The sequence below is a fragment of the Brachionichthys hirsutus genome, chromosome 10, assembly GCF_040956055.1.
Source record: "Brachionichthys hirsutus isolate HB-005 chromosome 10, CSIRO-AGI_Bhir_v1, whole genome shotgun sequence".
NCBI lineage: Eukaryota > Metazoa > Chordata > Actinopteri > Lophiiformes > Brachionichthyidae > Brachionichthys > Brachionichthys hirsutus.
This window is the reverse complement of record NC_090906.1, coordinates 6,780,325-6,805,286: the sequence shown is the minus strand read 5'-3', so window position 1 is coordinate 6,805,286 and position 24,962 is coordinate 6,780,325. Positions and strand designations below refer to the sequence as shown.

The 24,962-nt window shown below is 44.1% G+C and overlaps 4 protein-coding genes across 4 annotated transcripts; 1 reads left to right on the top strand and 3 right to left on the bottom strand.

Annotated features, from left to right (window-relative positions):
* Positions 1-1,248: 1,248 nt before the first annotated feature.
* tpte (transmembrane phosphatase with tensin homology) lies at positions 1,249-6,658 on the top strand. The gene is made up of 18 exons (XM_068744472.1): positions 1,249-1,295; positions 1,421-1,501; positions 1,594-1,641; positions 1,726-1,887; positions 2,502-2,621; positions 3,380-3,479; positions 3,803-3,866; positions 4,003-4,067; positions 4,182-4,242; positions 4,322-4,403; positions 4,518-4,606; positions 4,712-4,773; positions 4,858-4,938; positions 5,485-5,590; positions 5,679-5,776; positions 5,850-5,945; positions 6,059-6,129; positions 6,216-6,658. The coding sequence occupies exons 1-18, from the start codon at positions 1,249-1,251 to the stop codon at positions 6,379-6,381; spliced, it is 1,599 nt and encodes a 532-aa protein (XP_068600573.1). The 3' UTR covers positions 6,382-6,658.
* Positions 6,659-7,984: 1,326 nt separating this feature from the next.
* On the bottom strand, positions 7,985-13,679 carry smpd1 (sphingomyelin phosphodiesterase 1). Its single transcript, XM_068744535.1, has 8 exons — positions 13,458-13,679; positions 12,087-12,407; positions 11,187-11,467; positions 10,819-10,992; positions 10,453-10,624; positions 9,931-10,007; positions 9,112-9,257; positions 7,985-9,024 (listed from the first exon to the last, which is right to left on the bottom strand). Exons 1-8 carry the CDS (start codon positions 13,677-13,679, stop codon positions 8,606-8,608), a joined length of 1,812 nt encoding a protein of 603 aa, XP_068600636.1. The 3' UTR covers positions 7,985-8,605.
* A 1,131-nt stretch (positions 13,680-14,810) lies between these two features.
* LOC137900164 (integrin-linked protein kinase-like) lies at positions 14,811-19,877 on the bottom strand. Its single transcript, XM_068744226.1, has 12 exons — positions 19,789-19,877; positions 17,657-17,822; positions 17,451-17,546; positions 17,236-17,332; positions 17,033-17,116; positions 16,858-16,943; positions 16,663-16,772; positions 16,147-16,274; positions 15,939-16,060; positions 15,713-15,812; positions 15,381-15,511; positions 14,811-15,250 (listed from the first exon to the last, which is right to left on the bottom strand). The coding sequence occupies exons 1-12, from the start codon at positions 19,875-19,877 to the stop codon at positions 15,101-15,103; spliced, it is 1,359 nt and encodes a 452-aa protein (XP_068600327.1). The 3' UTR covers positions 14,811-15,100.
* A 1,726-nt stretch (positions 19,878-21,603) lies between these two features.
* LOC137900780 (mitochondrial import inner membrane translocase subunit Tim10 B-like) lies at positions 21,604-23,205 on the bottom strand. The gene is made up of 3 exons (XM_068744916.1): positions 22,994-23,205; positions 22,814-22,909; positions 21,604-22,560 (listed from the first exon to the last, which is right to left on the bottom strand). The coding sequence occupies exons 1-3, from the start codon at positions 23,018-23,020 to the stop codon at positions 22,189-22,191; spliced, it is 495 nt and encodes a 164-aa protein (XP_068601017.1). The 5' UTR covers positions 23,021-23,205; the 3' UTR covers positions 21,604-22,188.
* Between the last annotated feature and the right edge of the window lie 1,757 nt (positions 23,206-24,962).

Genomic DNA, 24,962 nt, shown 5'->3' with positions numbered 1-24,962 from the left:
TTATTTAGAGATAAAATTTTAGTTCATGCCATACATACACATTTTATATTAAACATAGTATTTGGTGATAATCTTTGATGCCATGAAAACAGACCGGGGTTTGCTCTCAGCGTATTCTATCTGAGACGGCAGAAACAAAACAACAGGATGAGGAAAGATTGATTTGATCAGCAGCAAGCGATCACACAAAACAAAGCAACGAAGACCTTCATTGATTGATAGGCTACATTTGTAACGCAGTTATGGTGCCCTCTTGCGGTGATTTATGGTTAGTGTGAAAAAAACCCCAACGTTTTTAAACAATCGTTCCTCCTCGAATTAAAAAATAATAATAAAAAACAATGGCAGTAATATATTAATATATGCGTAATGTGATATTTCAGGGTTGTTTACTTTGCACTGATCCCTCCCCCATCATGCATTTCAGGTTTTTGAAAAGACCCAATCTAAATGTATTTATTTTACCGGTACTTATATAATAATTTCTTTATGTATCCCCCTTTCATTCGGTTCGACGCCACACCAAACTTGTCAGTTGTTTTACTTTGAAACGCAGCTCTGACGAGCAGCTAATTGGATCCAGATGTGGGAAACAAAAGGGTCGAGATGAGGCATGAAAACATGGCTGGCTTTAAAAAGCCCAGTAGAAGAGTTAGACTCGGGGATGAGAGTTGTCCGATAAAGGAAATCTAGACTGAACCTTTTTTTTTTTTTTGTCTGTTTTGTTTTTTATAAGCGATCCAGGAAGTCCGAAACCACTACGTTTGCAAAAAAAGAAGAAAAAAAAAAAGAAAACCCACATTGTACCCGGTTAACCTTTGAACGATCTTCCTTTAAATTCGTAAGAAGTCACAAGACAAACTCCGTGTAATTCCACGAGGGACGCGCCGAGCGTTGAGCGCGGATCTGGTGTTTTTGCGTCCTCCTGATTACCAGACAGTCGAGGAAGAGGAGGAAGAGGAGAGGAGCTGCTTTCCATTTCCTTCAGAGGTAATCATGAATCTTGAATACTGCGCGGTCATAAATACTCTTTTGTGCTCTCTTGGGAAGACTTTCTGAACTCCAGCATGATTTAATATGAACATTAAAAGACTAAAACTTTCAAACAGCGGCCTGGACTGCGCGACTAAAAACGGAGCAGGTTGAAAAAAAGTTCCTGTCTTCTAGTTTGACTTTGCTTTTGTCCTTAACCCTGTGACTTTAAAACGTCCTCCTGAACTTTATGTAGAGAGGAAGGCGGAGCGCATCATGTCTTCTGTCTACTTCAGCCCAGGTTCGGGTTCAGGTGAAAATGGGTGAGGATGAACTCGCATGGGAAGCTTGACGCTCATCCTGCTGCTTCTGCTGCTGCTGCTGCTGCTGCTGCTGCTGCTTCTCCCCGTGGATGAAGTTCTTCTTACTTTTCCTTCTCTGTGCACAGAAACGTTGCAAAGATGGAGGATGCGAAAGTGGAGATCGATGATGGGAAAGACAAGACTGTGGTGCCGGACAACGTGTATCAGTGAGTTCCTGCATGATGCGGTCCCGGTTTTATTTGTGCGTTTTACACAGACGCATGTTTTTAATATCGAACGTTCCTTTTCTCTTTTGGAGGAACGTACGCAAGAAGATTACCCCGTTCGTCATGTCCTTCGGGTTTCGGTGAGCGCTCTGTTCGGGGAGGTGGTTCTCCGGCGATGATGGTGCTGCCGCCCTCTGATTGTGCTCTTCCATGTCGTCCTCCAGTGCGTTTGGCGTGATCCTGATCCTAGTGGACATTGTGCTGGTGATTGTGGACCTTTCTCTTCCAACCAAGGGAAGGGAGGCTGGGAAAAGCTTGGAGGCAGTGTCCCTCCTCATCTCCTTCTTCTTTCTCGTTGATGTTCTCCTGCGGGTCTATGTGGTCGGGTGAGTGACGTGGGGGGGGGCGGCTTCGCATGCAGGACGAGGGCTGCGGGACGCTGGATATGAGGGACGTTGTCCTGTTTTTCTTTAATTACACAAATCTATGCAGGGATTCTTTGCCATGTGACTTTGAATAGTTCTACTTGGAAAGAAAAAAAATCTTTTTTGAAGCCGTTGATGAAACGCGTTCATGTTGAGCCTATTCCTGGTCATCTCAGAAACCCTTCCTAAACTATTTCGATCTTCCAGTTTACCGTTGCACAAATGCGTATTTCTCGAGGCCCATTTTGTTGTGAGCTTTAATGTTAATCATTTGCCGACACTCTGTTCGACTGGGGGGTTAAATGGGAATTCGGATTGCGATATGTTGTAAACTGGTGCAGTGTGCCTGTGTCAGCAGAAATCGGGCGTGGCGAGCAGGAAGTAATGAGGAGGAAGCTGGACAGGATATGCATGGACACGTGCAGGACCGGTCCTTAACAATGATTCACTAATGCACCAGCACAGCACAATCCCGTGCTTGACCTGTTGAGGTTTATTGTTGGTGATTTCTGGTTTGGGTTTTCTCAACGGCGTGTTATTCATCTCGTGATTTTGTTCAAATACGCTCCTTCTAGGTTCAAAGTTTACTTCAGCTCCAAGTTGAACATCGTGGACGCCTGTGTTGTCGTGGTTACGCTGGTGGTCACCATGATTTACGCCTCCACTGAGCTGTCAGGAGTCAGCCTCATCCCCAGGTAGTCGACTCCGCATGCCCAGGGCTTATTTAGTAGGGTCACACTCTCACTAGTTCAGTGCAATGGATTATTTTAACACATTTAACACAGACTGTTGCTTTCAGTGACTACTGCGATTTGAAAATGATTTTTCTGTTAAAGCTTGGGGGGCTACGGTAGCTTAAAGATATGTTTTTGGGGTCTGACTATATATTACATTTACAGCTGGTCATAGTAACTGCTAAAGTCATTTTGACTGCTTTCAAAATTCTCAATGTCATAACCTGGTTTAAAAATAAATAAATAATAATTGTCATTAAGGTCTAATGATGACACCAACCCGTTTTGAAAGCAGGATACATTTGTTTTGTTTTTCACAGAGATAATTGTCATTGCAGAGACGTTATGTTGTGTCGATTCAAATAAATAAAACACTCGATCATTTATAGTTTTTTTTTTTTTTACCTATTCCACCAATGTTTTTCTTATATCGTGATGACAATAATCCAGATTATATACAAATAATGTCCGAGCAGTCAAAATGACTGCTATGGTCATTCTAGTAGTTGCAGAATTCTGGTAGATCAAGTGTTAAGGGACTGAGCAATTTCGAGGCGGCAGTTGTCAGTGAATTTAGGATTTTGTATTGTATTTGGGGGGGGGGGGGGGGGACTTTAAAATTGAGCTGTTTGTCAAAACATATTATCGATGGTATATTATCTCAGAGAGCTTGATATCCAATCGGGGGATGAATGCGTTTTTCACTTTCCTTTCCTCAGGGTTGTCAACTTCCTGCGTTTCCTGAGAATAATCATCTTGGTGAGGGTTTTCAGACTGGCAGCTCAAAAGAAAGAGCTGGAGAAGGCCACCAGGAGGATGGTAAGGGCATCGCCCTGAATAGTAGGCTTCAGTGGAAGATGCCTGTCTCGGGTTTAAGAGAAAGAAAATGGTCTTTGTGAATTTTATTGAATGCGCTTAAGGAACAAAAAAAACCCAGATTTCTGCAGAAAGGTCAAAGGCACAAAAACAACGTCTCCCCACACACGACTTAGAAAGAAGAAGTGACCACGCATTAAATGATCACAAGTGGTGAAACGGTTAATTAAGTCGGCTCGTAGCACAACGACTACATTTGGCTTAGGAGTTGTAAATCCCGCGTAGCGATGCCCACCACCTGCTGACTGAACTGTTGCCTACCGCAGGTTTCTGAGAACAAGCGGCGTTATCAGAAGGATGGATTTGACCTTGACCTGACCTATGTCACAGGTAGTTGTTACACGCCGTACATGCAGCAGCAGCGACAACAAAAAACACGCTGCATGGGATCCGAAATTGATTAAGAAGGAAGACCTTTTTAAGAAGCTTTATTAGCGCTTGTTGGTGCCTGTCCCGATCTTTCTAGACCGTGTCATCGCCATGTCTTTCCCTTCCTCTGGAAAGCAGTCGTTCTACCGGAATCCAATCAAGGTGAGTCTTACACAACCTGAGTACATACGCGCACACGCACACACACACGCACACACACACACACACACACACATCTATTATATCTGATTACACTCATCTTCTCTGCCTGTGCAGGAAGTGGCGCGGTTCCTCGACACTAAACACGAAGGACATTATAAAGTTTACAACCTGTGCAGTAAGTTGCCGCCTGCTCTGGGTACATGTACTGCATTCTCTTTTAAATACATGAACCATGTCAATACTTTCATTTCTAGGTGAGAAAGGATACGACCCTCTTTTCTTCCACTATAATGTCGAGCGGGTTTTCATTGACGACCACAATGTCCCATCTTTGGAGTGAGTGATTATCCTGCAGCACTGCAGATGCACTAAAAGTCGCTCTCTCTCGCTCTCTCTCGCTCTCTCTCGCTCTCTCAACAACTTGATTGTGTGTTCTTCTATCTCACTCAGGGAAATGCTCAAATACACAGCTTGCGTAAGGGAGTGGATGTCTGCTGATCCCAAGAACATCATCGCTATTCACTGCAAAGGAGGGAAAGGTGGTGCCGAAGATCGCGACCTGTTTAACGATCATTCAGTGACTATTTGAGCTGCACAAAGATTACTGCCCCATCCGCTGATGATGATGAGCCTTTATTTCACAGGACGCACGGGCACCATGGTGTGCACCTGGCTGATTGACAGTGACCAGTTTGAGAGTGCACAGGTACGCTTCTCTTTTGGCTCTAATGGAGTTCGGATAAGTCGATTTGAAATGTTTCATCCTCTTTGCATTCGTTTCTGTTTCTAGGACAGTCTAGAGTATTTCGGTGAAAGGAGAACAGACAAGAGTCAGAGCTCCAAGTTTCAGGGAGTGGAGACTCCCTCTCAGGTAAAGAGCAAGACATTTGGGGGGCAAAACATAAAAGTCATGTACAGGAGACATTTATTTTGAAATATTAACATTTTTTAACAGTTTTAAATAATTTGTGCCTCCGTTCATCAAAAACTAAAATGGTTTTGACTCTTTATTCAATGTACTTCTGCAAAGGAGGCAACATTGTTCTGTTTGCTGGATTATTTTCAAAAGTTCTGAATGTATTTTGATAAAAAAGCCATTTGATTTTATTGCTGAGCCAGGCCATCAGCTGGACCCAGAATATTCTTATCAGGATGATCATTTCTTTAAGGATGTTTTACCATTATTGTGACATTATATCCTAACATTTACTGAAATGTAGTAATAAGACAACAGCCTTAATCAAATTATGGCTGAAACTGTGCTTTTGTTGTTTTGCACCAAGATGAGAACAATATTGCAAAAGAATAGCTTCACAAAAATATCTCTTTGCACTACCATTGTAACACATTTTGTTTATTTGCACACACAGTATGTTGCACATGGAGGATAACGGTTCCCTTTGCTTGTGAACTGCAGAGCCGGTACGTGGGCTACTACGAGATCATGAAAACCAAGTTCAACAGGCGGTTGCCTCCTCCTCAAAGCCTCAGGATCACAAGTTTCCGCATCCACTCCATAGCAGGTCAGACTGCAGCATACCAGCAGCGCGTTCACACCCGTAACTTCTGTTTTTGTGATCTTTTAACATCCCCGTCGCTGCTCTTCGTCAGGTGTGGGCAAAGGCGATGGCAGCGACCTCAAGGTGAAGATAATTGTGAAGAAAGAGCTTGTGTTTCAGGGTGTGTGCGCCAAACAGGAGAACTGCACAGTAAGTGCTACAACACTTGAGCAGCTGCACCCATCAGGTCCTGCCGGTTCCTTAATGCATCTCTGGTTTGGAGGTTTTTCCCGACGTGGGCAACAACGCAGCGGTGATCAGCCTCCGGGACGGGCCTGTGGTTGAAGGGGATGTGAAGGTCATGTTCGAATCGAGCGCTGTGAGGACCTGCGTTTTCACACTTTCTGCATGAAAGAAAACTAATAATTCACCTTATCGTAACAGGATGTATCGATCTATTTATTTATGATGATGATTTGTCGCCCCCCCCAGGGTCTGCCGAAAGGATACGAAGACGTTCCATTTTACTTCTGGTTCAACACCTCCTTCGTAGCGGATAACAAGTACGTCCCCTTTGCTCTGATGCCATTATTTCTGCTGCTGTGCTTTTTACCCTTGCGTTCATGGCCGGCCTCCAACCTCTCCACAGGCTGTTTCTACCCAGGGAAGAGCTGGACAACCCTCATAAAGCCAAGACCTGGGACCTGTACAAGGAGGATTTTGGCATCACCGTGTCGTTCTCGGAACCATACGAAGTGACGCCCAGCTTCCTGCGGGAGAAGGAAAGCGAGCGAACGCCTGCGAGAAGGAACTGAGGATTGAAACCGCCTGTAGAAAGAGTAACGGATTAAAATCTTTATTGCAGTTGTACTGTTGGCGATGGACGAGCAGAAATGGATCGAACACTAAGAAATGAATGATTACTATGTCGTATGTTCAGATGCTGCATCCGTCGGGCTCCATCGCTCAGTCAGATTGGGCAGACTGAAAAGTTGCTCTTGTGTGTTGTGGTGAAATTAAGCGTATGGAAATGGTTACCATGATGAGTTTGAGTTCTTGTTGTGGGTGCTACTCGGTGTCCTAAAATAAAATGTGAACATGTATAAATGGTCAGAAAATCATTTGCATCTGTTGAAACAATTTTGAAAGTTTGTCTTTGACATCTTGGTTGATCTCTGCATTAATGAAATGACGAGTCCATTTGTCATAAGATATTTACCTCAGCCAAGGAGGTTGTATTTATGACGGCAAGTATCTGTGTCTTAGCGGGATTACGGACAAACTGCTGGATGGGTCTTGGTCTAACTTGGATCCCATTGAACTTCGAGAGCGCTCCGGATATCCGCCTGCATACAAAACAAATCCAGATTTTCCCATTTACTTATAATGGAGGCTTTCTCAAAAAATATCTTGTAAAAATATGCATTCGATTCACTCACCAAAAACCGGGGTTCAATATGAACCATCCTGGAAAATGTTTTGGATCTGATCCAGAATGAGGTCAAGAAGAAGCATTACATTTTAACGTTACCCTAAACTCCATTAATGGATTCAAAAATCAGTTAAAAATCAACTCTGATTCACTTTTACTTTTCAAGGTTGGTGTATAAATATACAAAGAACAATTTAGAACATTTTGATGATGCAGATCACCGTGTGGACCCGGGGCCTTTTAAATACATGTCCAGGTTATTACCCTCGCCGAAGAGGAGGCGAGGGTATTGCAATTGGGTGCGTTTGTTTGTCTGTCTGTCCGAGCGCATAAGTCAAAAACTAGTAACCCAATCAACTTGAAAATTTTACACGAGCAAGGTTCTGTCCGTGGCTCGGTCCTCCCCGAGAATGGCGTTGATCCGGATCTGGATCCAGATTCTAGAATTATTTTTACATCTGGAATTGTGCCTGTGCTGTAAACTGCCACTTTAAGAGGGAGGGACACGAATGGCATGATGGGAAAAAGAGTCCAGAAGATGGCTTGTAGTACATTCCGGAGCAGCAAGCTCGAGCAGGTTTGGCCCCTCTGATCCGGAAGCCCTGTTTACTGTCTCACAAGATCGAATAGTCTTTTGGAGGCGAGGGTCTGCAATCTCTGATTGTCGTTTTCTAGTTCATTGTGTGTTGGTGGAGGTTTGTGCTCACCGAGTTTAACACTGTTATGTCTAGCTACTAGTTTCGTGCACCGATCGGTGAAGTGAAGCGGCAGTAGAAGCAGAGCCTTTAAACGCACTGAGCTGTATAAACACTGCCTGCTACCTTCCTTTGAGAAAGATCACTTTGGCCAGACCAGGCTAATCGACTACTTACTGTATATTCCAATGTGAAAAGGAAATGCTTACATTTCATCAATATTTGTCGCAATATGCATAATGTCCTTGTTACAGCAAGTTCAAGGAGACACGGGAATAAAATTGACGCATTCAGTTTATTTAACTTATTGCTTATGGCGCATATAGCATCATTTGTCATGCTAATGTTACACCATAAGTTGCAAAGACAACGATCTGAAAACCTTCCAATGCTTGCTGCACTTTGGTTTCTATCAAATTTGTTCGCTATCTAACCTGATGGTTAACGAGCAATTGCAATAACAAAAAAATAAAGTGCAGAAAAAATTAAAAATCCCAATGGGGAAACACTGCAGTTCATTCCAGACAGACGGATATCTGCTGATCTCTGAGGCAGGCGGTGCTGTGCATAAAGGCAGAAGTTGAGTTAAGGTACGGAGAACCTGAGAAGCCATGGCTGAGGTCCGTCAAGCCCCCGGATTCATCCAGCTAAACGCCGATCTAAATCATGTCTCAACCTCTTGCTCACATTGCACAAAGGGATGAGGAAAAAGGAGAGATGGTGCGCATAATTTCAAACTGTCTGATAAACTAGCAGAAAAACAGCAGCTGACAAACTTGAGGAATGTTGCAAAGTAGAAATCTATCTGCGACGTGATAGTGTAGCGACCGAGTGCAATGATCAAATCCTCGGCGAACAGGAAGCTTTGGCTTCGTTTCGTATTTGTTCTTATTGCTGTCGCTGTCACTCAGTTCAGCAAAGGGTTTTTCTAGCAGCACGGGCCAAACTTCCTCCAAGTCCCTCGAGGCTGCCACAGTTTTCCAGCTCGTCGTAACGTCCGCTACGCAGCAGGCAGAGCATCGTGGTTTTGCACACGTCCTTGCAGGGCTCTGACACATGTCCTTTATGCCTGAAAAACCAGAACTTCCCGAAGACCCGGTCATCACTGACAAAGCTCTGCATCAGCTTGTTGTAGTCGGAAGGGGACAGGTTGGCCATACCGTAAGCCTCGGTGGCACGGTACAATAGTGTCCATTTGGGGTTCTTGTCTGGGGTGCCAGGCGCCCCTGGACTGTGGTTCGCCTCTGTGAGGTTCAGGATGTAGGTTTCGTGGTCGAGTACCTGTCGAGAGCTCCCTTTGTAATCCCCATCCACGTAGTAGACACGGTAACCTGGAAAGAGAAGAAATAAATAGCACTGTTAGCTGCGCGTGTGTGTGTGTGTCGCTTCTAAAACGTCAGGAGATGTCGGGATCTGACCTGGGTTAAGATTAATGAAAGTCGTGACACTGGGAGCGATGAATGCCACTCCCAGCGGGCGGGTCATTGTCTCCTCGTCGTAAAACATTTCAAATTCATCGAAATGCGTGTGACCGAAAAACTGCCCGGTGATTGTACGCTCATATCTGTAAAAAAATAAAAATAAAAGGGTGATTAACAAAAGGCAGAAAGCAAACTGTTAAAGCTCTCTTCCAAGTAGCCAGCGACTAACCATAGCAGGATGCTGTGAAAAAAAAAACATACATTTCATAAACTGCCTAGTTCACGTTTGCATTAAATTGATAAGCCCACATTCACGTTATGAGACATTCCTCGATACACTAATTCGCCTCAAGTATTTGGTCAGCTATCCAACTTATTGAATCCAAGTGTTCCGATCAGTTTCATGGCCACAGGTGTATAAAATCAAGCCCCTGGGCATGCACGACTACTTCTACAAACATCTGTTTAAGATACTCATTTAAGATACTGACTGAAATAAAAATTATTACTACTACTACTACTACTGTGAAAGAATCGGTCATTGTCAGGAGCTCGACGAATCGCAGCACGGATCCCAGTGACAGGATCCCAGTGACAGGATCCCAGTGACAGGACCCAAGTGACAGGATGCCAGCTGTGCTAGAAGTCCAGCCGTGAAGTTTCCTCACTACTACATATTCCACAATCAACTGTTAGTAGGAAAGCCAAGTGGCATTAATAAGCAACAATGCAACTGAGCCACAGTGGTAGGTTCACGTAAAATCCCAGGCAGGTGACAAGCGTCTGCCTCGGGGTTTAAAGGGCCGGCGCCGCTACCTGTTAACAATGTGATAGTAGTTCCAGCTCCAGCTGCCAAGACACAGGCCAGGTGGGATATGACCAATGATATGCACCTACAGGAAGAAGGAAATGACATCATGTTGTGGAAGAACATAAACCATGACTCAAAAAACAACCCTTTTGTGACAAGGAGCAGCGACTACAGACAATCAAGCTCTCCTTCCAGAGAAGAATCATAATGATTGAATGTGCCAATCTAGATTGAACCAAATATGAGAGAGACTGGTATATAGTTGATTATTATGTCTCAAAAAAGCAGATTTTGAGTTCAATTCAATTACAATAAAATAAAAACATACCTGCTACTCGGTTCAATTAATGGTACCTACAAATGCACTAAAGTGGAGTTAAGATATTAAGCTAGTGGTAACAGTCTCCGTAACCATTTTGACCAGCAAAGGTTTTGTCTCTCCTCACGTGATCTCCATGTGTTTGCTAATCAGCGTTAGAATACCAAGCCAAATAGAGATTTCTGCTTTCCATTTTTCCGATGTTCACCTTCTCTCCCTTGTCCTCGCTGGCCTGCAGAACGAGGACGAGCCACTGCAGCTGGTTAGCAGGATCGGTCGAGTTCACCATCAGCCAGAAGTTTTCTCGAGCGCAATAGTTCATATTGAGCGAGACCACCCTGAGTCCAGGCTGGATCTCCATTGTGTAAAAACCTCCATATCTGAAAATTCAAGCAAGGGAATACTCAGGAAAACTCAGGCTTATATCAAAAGGTCCACATCTGTGCACCTTATTCTGAGAGCTGTGACCACTTGTTAACCACAAATGAACCTGTGAAGACAAACACGGGCTGCCAGACACAGCTCTCACGTTAGAACTCCATCTAACCATGACAGAAACATGAACATCAACCACCTCAAAGTCTTCAGCGCCTGCTCTGGCAACCAGGGAGCCCATTCCTCCGCCATCGTGCGATAGAGCCAGGTGAGAGATTTCCTGCCTTGGACGAATGGCGGTGGGAAGCTGTTGACTGGAGTACTCTCATGGTTTCCTATAGCAGGGTAAACTGTCACATTGAATCCCAGGTGTCTGATCGGATGAGAAGGGGGGGGGGGGGGGAGGGAGAGTCCATTGCTGCAGTGCAACATGTGATGAAGCAGAAGTAAAAACATGCAGTCTTATCAACGCTTTGATTTTAAATAAGAGCAGCTTTTAAAGTTATTCCATTAAAAACTACTGCATCAGTCAAGCATTGGAGAAGCTGCAAGTTGGGAGAACATTACTTGTGAATGAGTCTGGAGATGACTTTGAGCTCCGACAGCTGTTGTGTCCTGGTCTGAGACCAAACATTGTGCGCTGGTATGTCTCCGGTCCAGTAGACCCAGTCCCAGCGTCCGGCAATGGCCGCGTTTTCCAAGAGGTTCTCCAATGTCCACAGAGGCAAGTCACACTTGCTGTAGGTTCCCCAGTAGCCAGCCTCCCTCCGCCTCCAGCTGGGGGAGCCTGAGTCTTCGCGGCAACACAGAGGGGCCTGGCAGTCCGCGGCGCTGCCGACTTTATACTCCTGTAGGTGGAGATGGCATTTTTTTTTTTTTTTTTTAAAGCAGTCAGGTGACTTATTTTGTGACCGTATCAAACTGTTCATTCATTCCAAATGTCAGATAAACCACTATCTTTAACCTTGTGTATTCGCAGCACCAGTTGGGACGAAACTGCTTCACATATTCACCAAGTACAAAATAGTTAGGATTCCCCTACAGGGGCTAAAAAGGTTTGATTATCATGAAGATATAAATATTTATAATTCAAAAAAATGTGTCCAGAATTCATCATCCGAGACAAATCCAATCCAATGAAAGAGCTAGACAACTTGTCACCATGGAAACAATAATAATAGCAATGACAATTACATTTTGATTAACGGTAACGATAATAATGTGGCAGAAAAAAAAGATGTAAGATTCGCAAAAGCCCCCTTTTCAGTACAACGTTGTTGTGTGTAGAAGGTTTTTATTGAAAACTGTAATATGGCCTTTCTTCCATAATTTTAAATGACGGAAGAAAGGACAAGTGGAAAACGCCTAAACTAAAATTTACCGTCCTCACCTCAGGATGCGAGAAAAAAAAAAAACCTAGAAAAGAGTAAATAGTTTTGGGCAAATCTGCCCGTGGGCCACACTCACCTGGTCCCAGTGGACGTCAGTCAGAAACAGGACCCGGCTCTGTGGAGAACCGGGTTTGGGAGGAGAGACGGGTTTGACGGGTGGCTTCGGGACCTTAGGCAAGGTGACGTTCCAGGGAGCATAGATGTCATATTTGCCGCAGGAAGGGCCCACCAACACGCCGCACGCTTCAGTGGGCCGCAGAAAGGACTCCTGCAGAGCCTGGATGACGTCGTCCCTGAACAGCTCGGTTATCTCTCGACACACCCGCTCGTCGGCCAGGTGGAGAAGGACGCAGGCTTTACCTACTGCGTGTGCAACTCGCTCCTCGTTTACATCAGCCTAAGACAGGCGACGACGACAGAGCAGGATTAGAGATGGGAGAATTCAACATATTGGCATGTTCACTGTTCTCAAAGCCTAAATCTGATTTAAAAAGTTCTGATTTACTAGAAAGAAACCCATGATTAGATAAGCACTTTGCACTTTTGAACTCAACAAGAAAAAAAAAAATAAGCTGACTTTCTGTTTCCGAAGTCAGCAGGTGAAATAATTGGATGAAAGGAGAACTTGAGGTCATTATTGATTACATTATTGTCACAAGCATGTTTTTGTGCTACATCAGCAGAAAACAAAAGACTGTGCAAGCGATTAGATTTACAAAGAGCAGAACTTGGGTCGTGTCCACCGCTGCATTTGGTTTCAGACGAGAGTAACCCTTGATTAAACTTCTGTAAAAACGAGTTCGCTTCAGCCTTGAGATATTGTTAGCATTTTGAGCGACTGGAGGCGAACCAACTCCCACAACCTAAATGATGTCAGAAATCTGTTGTCAAATGAAAAGAGAGCAAACAGTGATTCTTCTTCATAATAGCCCTAACATTTCATTGTTTTCATGATCATTTAGGCACCGGAATTAATCTTCATCGAAACTCCAATCTCCAATCTTCCGGGAGATTCAGGTTTTTGTCAAAGTTGTTAACTGGAAGTTTGAATTAAATTCAGTTTTGAGAATGTAGTTTGTGGCATGGTTGCTAAAATCTATCTATCTATCTATCTATATACTGTACACACACTTACTGAACAAGCAAGAAGTGACTTCACTTATTAGTGTTTCATGCTTATTTCCTGCATTCTATTCATTCTCAGGTTCCGCTTAGGACAAGTAAACAGATTCAGACTTCCTGGATTGAACCGTGAACTACTTGGGCTGAGTAAACAAACAACAACAGCTGTTACATCTTTCCTCAATCTCTGAAAAAAATAAAACAATAATAATTGAGTTTACCATGTTAATCTGCAGATGTGTGCATTTACATATGATAAAAAGACATATTTTAGTCCTATTCGTTGCATATACGCATGAAAGAAAGAAACACGTTGTAACATTACCAGAACCACAATGTCAAGGACGGTAAAGAGCGCTTTGCACAAGTGGCAGGAGGCATTGCTCCAGTTGAATCCGACCCCCGGTCGGTTAACAAGGTGCCGAATGAACACCGGCTCGGACCGCTCGGACGTCGGTGCTGCACGACACGGTCCGAAATGCTGCACCGTTAATACCAGCGCGCAGGTTAGCAGCCCGACGGAGGGCACCGGAGCGGGGAGCCTCATTGTCCGTGTAGCAGGAGTCCTCCGAGGGGGGAGATCGATGGCAGTTCCTGTGTGCAAAGCATCGAGAAAGTGACACTCAGCATCCCCGCAGTTACCACTTCCGCTACAGGGTAAATAAATAACACGCACCCGCCGACGTCACGTGAGAGGGGAACACAACCAAAGGCTAACGCTAGCTAGCTCTAGCAACGCTACATTATAAAAACAAACAAGCTAACCAAAAGTATCGCTGAGGAGCGGTGAACACAGGCGGGTCAGGGGGCGACACAATCGGGCGGAGGAGTGGGAACATGCAGGCAGAACACACCGGCTTCCGAGTCCCCGCCCAGCTGAACAGCGCCGGTGGCGACGCGAGCCTACCCCGTCGGCCCCGTGATCGACACACACTCACCTGATTCGTCACGTGACAGTTTTTCCCCTTTACTGCCTGCCGGATCTTCCAAACCGACCCGAGCTAGCGATGAGAGTTGAATGGAAGCTGTTAATCCGTAGTTTAAAACAAAGTAGAAGCGAATCGAAATCTTTTTAGTTTAGTTTTTTGTTTTGTTTATATGTAGTCCTTTTTAAAAAATTTATTCCAAAATAGTAGGTCCAGGATTTAGGAATTAAAGGTACCGTAGCTCTAATGTCATCATCATGACGTCACCATAGCGAACATGTGAGCTGGGATGATAGAAATATAATGTTGGAGAGGTCAGAAAAATTATTTTGTGACCGTATGGAGTTGAACTACTACTACAACTGCTACTACTACTACTACTACTACTACTACCGTACTTCCAGTTTGTCTCTTCAGGGGTCGCCACAGCAAATCAACTTTCTCCACTTCACCCTGTCCTTTGCATCGTCCTCCCCAACACCAGACACTCTCATGTACTCCCTCACTGGAGCTCTAGTCTAATCCCCATTTTTTGGCCTTCATTAATTGTTGAGCTAATGTGTTCACTTAAAAAACGTCACTCCTTGGAGAAAGCCTAAATATTTGATTGTAAATGTATTGCACTTTCTGGCAGATTAAACTAAGAACTTATTACAACAGAGGCATTGTGTTGCTGCATAACATATTTCCACAAGGATTTCTCATAAATATAAAAAGTAAACTTTAATGCATTTTTATTTACTAATGCACATTTCTTTGGATCTTTTTCGGTGTGATTCATGAATGAACGATATCCACAATGTTTCAGTGAACATATTGCAACCATAGTGAGCAACATATGCTAAAGGACATTTATACAGCACAACAAATTTAAATAGCAACAGAGAAGCAAAATAATTATTTTCAAATTGACTTGTGATATCTGAAGTGTTCCTTGATAATATTTACAGTGGCTTAGCAGATACAAGATTGATGTGAAAATAAGAAGTGGTTGTTTAAAAAAAAAAAAGAAACAGAAAAAGAGTGACTGTTTACAAGGCATTCACTTGTCTTGCATCTTCTCCAGGATGGGGACGATCATGTCAAACTTGGGTCTCTTTGCTGGATCTTCATTCATGCAAAGCCTCATCAGCTTGCAGATATGCGGCGAAATGCCCGGTGGAATGGTAGGCCTGAGACCTTCGAGAGCCACCTAAACAACAAAGTCAAAAATGACATACAGAGTCGCTGTAAACATCCGATAGAAACCTGCACAGCCTTCCAGACGCTTTGGCATTTTCCTGTTTGGGTGTTGATGTGATAAGTTTGTGGCGGCCACTTACCTTCATGCCAATCTCCATGTGTGAGAGGTCAGCAAAGGGAACTTCTCTGGTTACCAGCTCCCACAGCAATACCGCGAAGCTCCACATGTCAGCAGACCTTCTGTTAATGTCTTCAGGTCGCTTCTGCAGGGCTGGAAACAAGACGTATGATGGCAAACCATGACTAGATTACTCATAGGTTTGCTATCTGGGCAACGCACCACATGAACAGCTTGAGTGCAACGGTTTAAATTATACAGACCAGCTGGTTTTTCACTGAATGACTCATAAAGTCTTTACGGGAGGGGTAAGTAGGCAGACAACAAAGTCAAAAACAAAAAAGGACCAGATACCTTCAGGGGCCATCCATGCTGGAGAGTACATGCGACCAGGACACTGGAAGGAGATTTTGGCATCCGCCATGCTTATTCTGGCTGTCATGTCCTCATCAATCTGCAAATGAATGGCATTATGAACCACCTGGCGAGTTCATTTCTGTGTCAGTGTGATGGTTGCAAAAGAGTTTACAGTTCTGGTTGGGCACACACCGGCAGTCAAAGCAGCAGAGCGTCGTCTTACCATGACATGCTTGCTGTTGAGATAGAGCCGTGACACCATTGGTTCTAAGGTGTGGAGGAAGGCCATGCCGCTGGCGATGTCCAAGGCAAACTTCACCGCTTGGCTTTGGTCGACCACCAGAGCTGAGGAAGAGGAGAAACACAAAGACTGTTATACCAGGGTGCTGTGGTCTGGTCTTTTTTTTTTATTTCACATGCAAACTACTCACTGGTGCCCTGGTGGAGTATGTTGAAGAGGGATCCGTACGGCATGTAATGGGTGATAATGATGGGGTGAGGCGATGGGGGTGCCTGGCAGGCCCCGAGAACGGGCAGAATGTTTGGGTGAGAAAAGATTCTACGGAAACATGACAGAAAGAGAGGGGAGTGCAAAACGTCCTCTTGTTTTAGTCCGATTACAGATTTGCTCCGAGTTGTTTCTGCCGCTGTCGGCAATTGGTGGTAATAATGAAACATACGTAACAGAGTAATATGCATTCTGTTTTGTTACATTTCATTTATACTGTTCATCGGTGCATTTTATTATGTGCTTTTATTTTGAATAATTACTCTACTGAGGCTAGTCCTGAGTTTTGCACATCCACCTGACAGCCCTGATTATGACTCAGGGGCCCTTGCAGGGTCCCTGCTGTTCCTGTCTGGTTCATTTGGCCTCTCGTCTTGTGGATTGCAGGTTTTGCTCAGCTGTAATGAGGTTTGTGAACTGCCAAGGGGGGGAGAATTACCTGAGTTTTGGATGTTCCTCATTGAAGTCTCTGCTTTTCCTGGTAGTCCAGTCTCTCACCTGCAGCACCTTCACTATGATCTCATCCCCTTGCCACCGGCCCTGCCACAACTGCAACCAGAGCGTGCAAGCAAATAAACATCTGGAGAGATAAAATATAATGAAGAGATTGGCAGAGCGATAAAGCGCAGCTGACCTCTCCAGACTGGTTCTCATTGATCTTAGCCAGAAGCGATAGCTGCTTATAATCAATACCAGCCTGTTTGTTGAGGGTACCATTACCTGAAAGAGACCAAACATGAATTACAACATAAATATTTTTTGATTTGATGTGATGATTTTATTCCTTGAAACAAATGAGCGTTGCTCACGAGGTCGAGTTCGCATGGTGCCCTTCCAGAAAGTTTCCTTATAGGGGACTTTGGTCATACTCTGGCCCATTTTCTCTGCCTTTTCTGAAAACAAACATAAAAAAAGAGGACTTAATACAAAAAAAGAAAAATACCAAAGGCTTCTATTAATTTGCCACCATAATATTTCCTTTTAACAAGGTTGCTTGCAAATGACTTCTAACCTTGAAGCAACTGTCTTAGATGAGGTTTGGCCTTATCCAGGGGGGTCTGTCCATACCTGTTACATGTACACACCTGGGCCCCACTAGCCACCAAATCCTACACACAAAAGACAATTTAACTGCTATATACAAATTACATTTTAGACCCAGGTCGGCCGTTCCTCCCCAGGAGAGGGTCCGTTTCAGCCGACAGGGCGAGCGTCGTCGTTCTGTACCTCTGCCACTTGGTCTTGGCCCCAGAAGCAGGCATAGTGCAGTGGCGTGTTTCCATGCTCGTTGACGGTATTGGCGTCGGCTTTACACATAATCAGCTGATGTTCACATGAGGAAATAGTACGGCAAAATGCAAGTGTTTAGCGTAAAAACGATGCGTTTATGCACCGGGTCCAGATAAAACCGTTTCGCGTCTGAGAGTTTGCACCTTAGCCACGATGTCTCTGTGTCCATGACTGGAGGCGAGATGCAATGGGGTGTCATCCCCACGGTTCATCACGTTAATACGCGCACCCCTCATGATGAGCATGTCGACCACGCCGCTCCTCCCTTCTCTGCATGCCCAGTGGAGGGGGCTGAAGCCATGGTCGTCACTGAAACAACAATCAGTGACCACAATTATAATCTTATCAATTTCACACGTTCAAAATACATCTTTTATTTTCTTGCTTTTGGAAAACCACAAAAAAGTTTATTGTTTTATAGGAGACTTTTAATGACAACACTATGAATACATCTTATGCTGATATTATAAGATGATGATATAAGATGACAACTTCTTCCTCTTCAGCAGCTGTAGGAGGGCACTGATGCTCTCTTCGACTCTGAACCGGCTGAAAAAAAAAACCCTGTCTGTGCCTTTTTATCATGAACACACAGCACCACACGTCCTCACATCAGCTACCCACCTTGTCTTTATTTAGACTTAAGCTCATGCTTCCTCGCTGCAGCCCATGTGAAAGTCGGCCGAGTGATAAATATGCACGCGCGAGCCGGAATGCCCGCTAACACACATCAAGACACACATATAGTGTACGTATCAGTGGTCTAGAAGGATCCAACCTCTCACCTACAGTACGCGCGACTGGTTTCTTCACCTCCTGTGATTCCCTTTACATCAAGTGACCCCAAAATGGCTTTCTGGGTCACAAACTCCTCCTTGTAGCTAAGCAATAAACATCAGGAGGCCTTGTGTGACCTGCAGGGAATGGCGGCACCACTAGCTCACGTTGATGTGAGATGAAAGTCGATTACATTCTGCGAGTTCTGATCTACTGCTGTGGTCAAGACAGTTCACAGCCGGACCAACCCAGCGTGCTATAAAAAGTAACGCGCAGTAAAAAATGACAGGAATGAAAGAGCGGAAAATGCAGAGTGGAATCCTCAGCTCCAGAGTCTCTCTATTTTCCTTGTCTTCCTGTGTCGCTCAGTCAATACACAAGCAGCTACCATGTGTGTGTGTGTGTGCGTTGATGATAATCTCAGTGGAATCTCCGACTCTTGAAGTTTGAACCAGTAAGCTGAAGGGGAAAGCATTTACGTTTTCCCCTAAGCAACATATTTTCCCACCAACACATAATAAATTATAGGAAAAAGGAAAAAAAAAGACTCATCGAGTCTAGTGTCAGAGCAGAGGCCTCCACCGTAACGAGGGGTCGAGATGTTTACGTGGGGGCAGCAGCGAACTGCCCGAGAGGGGCCTGTCCCTGTATGGAGCTGAACAGAGGAAATGGCCTTCGCTGCTGTGTGGTTGGCTGGAAGCTCTGCAGCACCTCCGAGTCAACGTCAACATGCTGCACATATATGGCCTGTCCCAAGAATGAGATAATCACGGTCTTTAGCCGTGAGCTCTTCAAGCTCATTTCCAGAGAGGAAATTACGTAAGCAGCCCGACTTAAATAATGAATAGGGCCGCAGCTCCTTGAAACAAATCAACACCTTTATTTGGCTGACTAACAATCGTTTATAACACACAACATGTCTCAGAACATTCCGAGTGAACAGGATGACACCATCATTGTATGAAACTCGATTAAAATCTGATTATAAATGTTTTGATTCCTTACATCAGTCAAAAGCGAGGCTGTGCTTTTTTTTGTCCAATGAGATTTTAGTATAGATATTCAACTACGTACATTCTGAGTCATCTGTGGTCACACAGAACCTCCCCAAAGCATCCGCTGCTTTTATAGACGCAGTTCTAGACGGATGACATCACAAAGAAAGGCTAGACTGAAACGGGAAGAAACGGACTGAAATTACCGAAGCTGGGAGACGCTCGGCAGCCGGCGGCGTTGCTCAATATGGAAACTATTTGACCACCTCTTAAGTGCCAAGGATCACTTTGTACGCACAAGCACAGACGCAGCAGGATCCCTTCACCCACCATACCAAATGTGGTCAATTATAAACCCGACGCTCAACGTTAGACGACCACACTTCACACTTTAAAGCTCGATTCCCATCCCAGAACTAGATAAAAATAAATAACAATAGGAGGATGAAACTGAAAGTTTTTACGCATTGGAGTGAAATCTGTGCAGATAAATATCCACGCACCCTAAATTGAGGTCATTCTCTGTGTTGTCCAGCCACAGACGAACAGCCACAGAGTTTCCTTCTCGACACTGTGTGAAGATGTCATCCATGGTTACGCTGCAGGTTGCCTCTTCTTACTCTTTGTTCTCCCTGTAAGGTTTGATATCAGGGACATGTAGCCTGTACAAAGAAACAAAGAGTCCTTATTAATGAGGAAAACGTTTTCCCTCCACAACCAAATATTTTGAACAAGGTTAGTGTATTATTTTCCAAAACGGTACATCTTCAGTCAACAGACTTGTCTTCTGAGCACCATCTCGGTTTTAATACTAGAACAGGACACTAAACAAAAAAAAAGATATCAAGTACAGTGCATTCCCACGTTTCCCCCCATGGCTTCATCTAAACCAGTGAGATCCGCTGGCCTACCGGACGACTTTGAAATCTATTGTTAAATACGTCACACTTAAAGTGGGAGATCCACAGTCAACACGTCCCGATCACATTAAAAACAAGCATCCCTAAAAAAAAAAAAAGAAGCTGTCTCAAACATCTTACCAGCTGCGATTCAGTCGGTTCCTTGCCGGTTCCTTTTCTCCTCCAGATCCAGAAAGTTTGTCGTCTCCTTAGAATTTGAAGCAGGGAATAGTCGTGATCAATCCACGCCCCGCTCCTGAGGGCTGATGTGGGGGGGCTACTGGTGAGAAAGTTACAGCAGCGCGAAGACTGGCCAGGCCGCCCGCGGGACACGCAACAGTGACCCCTGCTGGATGAAACGCAATGATGCTGCACCAAGCGGCCGAGCAGATACTCTCAGGTGAGGTTTTTGGTCCACTATTACCTGACAACTACAGTTAGTAAATACTTTAAAGTTGATATAGTTTTTCAGATGCAAAGCTGAAAACACTGCTGTTGTTTTTCTGGGCTCATAATAAAAGATAAAAAAATATATGCATATTTTTTTTTTGCAGAATTGTGCCTTTGATAGGACAGCAAAGCTGTAAATATATGATGCTATGAGGGATTGCAATTTAATAAATATCCCAGAATATATAAAGCAGCAGCAGTTATTAATCAACCCAAAACACTGTATACGTGAATCAAAGATAGAAAAATACAAAAGCAAAACGATGATAGGTGCCAATAGCATTATTTTTTGGTACAAGTATTTTGCACTTTCATACCTTTTCATAATTGCCGGATTCAATTCAGTGGAATATATTCATGAACTAGTTGTGTGCCAAGTAAAGAATATTTGTTCCACCACAGCTTCTGTTTATTTGGACTGAGACGGGACTCTGTGGAGACAGTACTGGAGAGGAGGACCATGACAAAGTTTGAAGCCATCTGAGATAACGCTGCAGTCACTGAGATCATCAACAGAGAGACTCAGGACGTCTTTCGTTCCTCGTGCCATCAGGGGGGTACGCAACACCTCGCTCGGGAGGGGCTAGTGCTGTAGCCAGTTACTAGATGAGAGGATGTGTATTGTATCATATGCTGTTGGAGGAGAAGTGTGCTGGGGCCCATTTTCAAGAAGAAGGGAGACATACAGAGTTGTGGAAACTATAGGGGTTCCTGTATGGATACAAAACAAATCTGTATTTTTCCATTTACTTGTAATTCAGGCTCTTTAAATAAAAAAAAAACATATTTTGTTCAGAGCAATGGGTCTTATAGAATTTCCTCAAATACCTACCTGATCATTTGTTGCATCATTGCACCCCATGGGCAAAGCACACACTCATGACATCATGCCAACATGCTACAAGTCATAGCAACACATTGTTTGACCCCGATCACTTGGAATTGTGTATTTATTACCAATTTATCAGTCACAATATTTCCTAGATAAAGCAGACACGAATCAATTATTCAACCAAATAAAACTTGATAACGAGCAAATACATGAAATCCACTTGACTGAATCAGCAGCACCAAGTCGCCACCCCTCGCTATTACTGGACTGCCTGTGAGCCAATAGCCCCCTCCAAACATCTAATTCACCAGTCTGCAGACAACGGAGGCCCGAGAGATGACTGGAAATGTATTTTTTTCATAACTGCTATCAGACACTTTTAATCTCTCATCATAATAGCATCAATTTTGTAAAACTAATATGAAAATGCTTACATTTGAGAACTGTAGTTAGAAACATGTGCGATGAGAAGAAGCCAAAAACACATTCCATCGCTCTGGCTCTGCTACCGAGTCACCCATCAGATGAGGGATGCTTGGCTTTGGCTCAAGTTCTGGAGCTTTCTCTCGGGCTGAGAGGCTCTCTGTGGGCATTGTGGGCGTTACCGTGGACACGGGCACGTCTTCAGATATGGATGCTGCTTTAGATGGCAGAAGCACCGGAGCCGAGTGCTCCAATTCAACTTGGGCACCGGTTATCAGTGACTGAGTAGAGCCTGCTCCCTAAGATGATCCACTGCCAGCGTCATTGAGCATTGAGGTAGCTGCTAGTTTGACTTCTGAAGTTGTTGTGGAGTTGGACACATGATGGTTAAGACCAAGTGGAGTATCTGACCCTGCTGGTGTTGAGAGTGAGCCAAGGGCCTCTGGTCTCGCATCATCCGCCGCGGGAGTTAACCCTACTGCAACTTCGGCGGAAGGCGACGCAGCGTCTGCAGCGATGGCAGGCGCCGCTGCCGTCGCACTTTGTGATGCCTTGCTCTCCATCTCCTCCATCCGGCGCTGCACCATCTTTGGCATTAGCTGAACATAGGTGCCCATCATGCGGTGATTAGAGCGGATCAGCTTCCCCGCACAGTTGTCCACACAGCGCTCCTGAAAAGACAACATTGCCAATGATGAGTGGATATATATATATATATTATAATAATTTCCTCTAACGTTGTTTGCACAGCAATAATAGTTCCAGAAAAATAGATGAGCAACAAAGTGTGGGGGAAAAAAACCCAAATTAACATTTATTGGTACAAGAGTATGCAGATGTTCTTACACAACTTGTATATCATAACTATAAATATATATTTTGCAATTCATTGGTAACCCGGTATTCACGCTGAAGGATTCCCACCTCGTCCATGGTAAGGTTTCTGTGGTTGAAGTTGCTGGAGCATCGCTGGAAGCAAATGTCTGTCATGCGGTTGTAAACGAGAAGGAAATCCCGCAGCTGCAAGAGGAACAATCAATCAAACTCAACGCCATATTGTGAATTAGCAAGTCAATATATGATATGGATATTAATGCGACTTACATTTCTCAGTTGTTGGTCAGGATCCATTGTGATTTCGCCTTGTATTTTCCTACAGCTTAGCTCAAAATGCTACCATCAGGTACAGCAATTAAGTTATGGCTTCCCCGATTCTTAGATACGTGACGCACGTCGTGATGAATGGCAGCACGATACTGTAGCGTCGCTAATGGCAATACAAAACGAACAGAGTCAGTAAATAGAAAAGAAGCATGACTTTCATACGCGGGCAGCCATGTTAATAACAAAGATCGCTTACTCACTCACAGGAACCTTCACTCAGTCGCAAAAAAAAGAGTTCCATTTCCGGTTTGCGATACCGGACGTTTTAGCGTTCCGAAGGTGTTAAGGAGATGTATTGGCTGCTTAGTGTCTTAATTTGTTTATCATGAAATTTACTCAAGTTAATATATTTCATCGTTATTTTTTATATAATAAAGTACATAAACAGTAAACACACATACAGAGACATTTTAAAATGAGGCTTGAAAAAAGAGTCAGAGTAGCCGTTTTGCTGCAAGGAGAAGGAGAATCTCACATCATAAAGATATTAGATCGCAATATTAATAATGAAAAGGGAAGGGTTAGCGTCAGTGTGGGCCGAGGCCAAAATAATAAACAAAGTAATCTACTCGACCAGTCTGGGAGGAAGGAAAAATACATTTTCTAATCCTAACTAAAAAGCTAACAAAAACAGGTTCAAAAGAAATGGCATGCATACAGCTTCTACCATACGTACACCCAAAACCCACTACAACGTATGAAACACACAAAATAAACAGTTCATAAAACAACAACACCAAAAACACAGTGGTGTAGTTGGTAGCATTGTTGGGGCCAGAGGCACTGGGTTCGAATCCCACTCTGGTAGTGGGGTAGCGGAGCCTGGGGCCTGACCTGGGCATAGTGGAGTGGTCTGGTCCATTCCACTCTGCCCAGGTCAGCCCCAGCACGCCCTGCTCTCCCCCTGCTCCACCTCACTCCTGAAGTGGGATTTGAAACCAGTGCCTGTTTTAAAGTCAACATTGCTACCAAGTACCAACCGTGTTGGTGAGGAAACCCACCAACTGTAGTAATAACAAGCTTCCAGGAAGCTGGATGTGTTGAACCAGGCTATTTGGAATTTCATTGTGAAGGACTGCCAAGCCCTCAGAGCTGTTGAGAATGAGGGGCTCAGGGAACTGCTTCAGGTCCTTGCCAACCACAAAATTTCAAATAGAGAATGTCTGGGGAAGTAGTTGATAAATCCCCTCCCTGCCTCAAGGACAACATAAGCATCCTCATTTTGAGTTTCACTGGTTATGAAAAGTTCACATTCATTGACCGTGTATAAAGACATCAAATATATTGAAATTAATTAAGATATATGAAATAATACAATAAAAGAAAAGTCTGTTATTGGGTTGCTGGTCATGATTTCTAAGATCCAGCAGGTGGCGGTATTGTGCGACACGGTATCGATACAGTTTGGTGATGTGCCGACAGGCTTCACGAGGCCTCATCGACCCATCACGACTGAAAACTATTAAAACAGGAGAAAAACGGCTCAAAACAACTGGCAGCCACACCCCCACTTAGAGAGACCAGAAATCCCGCATCATGCTTCTTACCATACGCAATCAATGCAAACTCACAAAGCGAAAACTTACAATCAAGGCAAAAATAATATTAATCACAATAGACAAAGGCAATTTCAATACGCACATATAGCTCCGCCGCTGCTGCTCCAACTCCCATTTCTCCGGTCCTCGACGCCTCTCCGTGCGCCGCGTCTCATTAATCAAAAGTTTCACGCAACATTGGAAAATAAAAACTGATTGCTTACACAGGCTTGTGTGCAGGTTTCATTTCTTTGAAGAGACCATTTTACAGCATTATGTAGTCAGTGTTATCTGGCACTGCAATGAACAAGCGTTCTATTTGCATAAACGCAACTGTCGGAACTTATTTATGTCCTGTGGCCTTCAAAGAG

Coding starts and splice junctions, on each gene's coding strand:
- tpte (XM_068744472.1), top strand. CDS start 1,249: ATGTCTTCTGTCTACTTCAGCCCAGGTTCGGGTTCAGGTGAAAATGG. Junction 2,622..3,379: donor GGAGTCAGCCTCATCCCCAG/GTAGTCGACTCC, acceptor TCCTTTCCTCAG/GGTTGTCAACTTCCTGCGTT. Junction 4,243..4,321: donor TAAAGTTTACAACCTGTGCA/GTAAGTTGCCGC, acceptor TTTCATTTCTAG/GTGAGAAAGGATACGACCCT.
- smpd1 (XM_068744535.1), bottom strand. CDS start 13,679: ATGAGGCTCCCCGCTCCGGTGCCCTCCGTCGGGCTGCTAACCTGCGCG. Junction 12,408..13,457: donor TCCTTGACATTGTGGTTCTG/GTAATGTTACAA, acceptor CGCCTGTCTTAG/GCTGATGTAAACGAGGAGCG. Junction 11,468..12,086: donor CTGACGTCCACTGGGACCAG/GTGAGTGTGGCC, acceptor CTCCACCTACAG/GAGTATAAAGTCGGCAGCGC.
- LOC137900164 (XM_068744226.1), bottom strand. CDS start 19,877: ATGGATGACATCTTCACACAGTGTCGAGAAGGAAACTCTGTGGCTGTT. Junction 17,547..17,656: donor ACAGAGACATCGTGGCTAAG/GTGCAAACTCTC, acceptor TGTGAACATCAG/CTGATTATGTGTAAAGCCGA. Junction 15,512..15,712: donor AGCATGGATGGCCCCTGAAG/GTATCTGGTCCT, acceptor TCTTGTTTCCAG/CCCTGCAGAAGCGACCTGAA.
- LOC137900780 (XM_068744916.1), bottom strand. CDS start 23,020: ATGGATCCTGACCAACAACTGAGAAAT. Junction 22,910..22,993: donor CTGACCAACAACTGAGAAAT/GTAAGTCGCATT, acceptor TTCCTCTTGCAG/CTGCGGGATTTCCTTCTCGT. Junction 22,561..22,813: donor GAAACCTTACCATGGACGAG/GTGGGAATCCTT, acceptor TTGTCTTTTCAG/GAGCGCTGTGTGGACAACTG.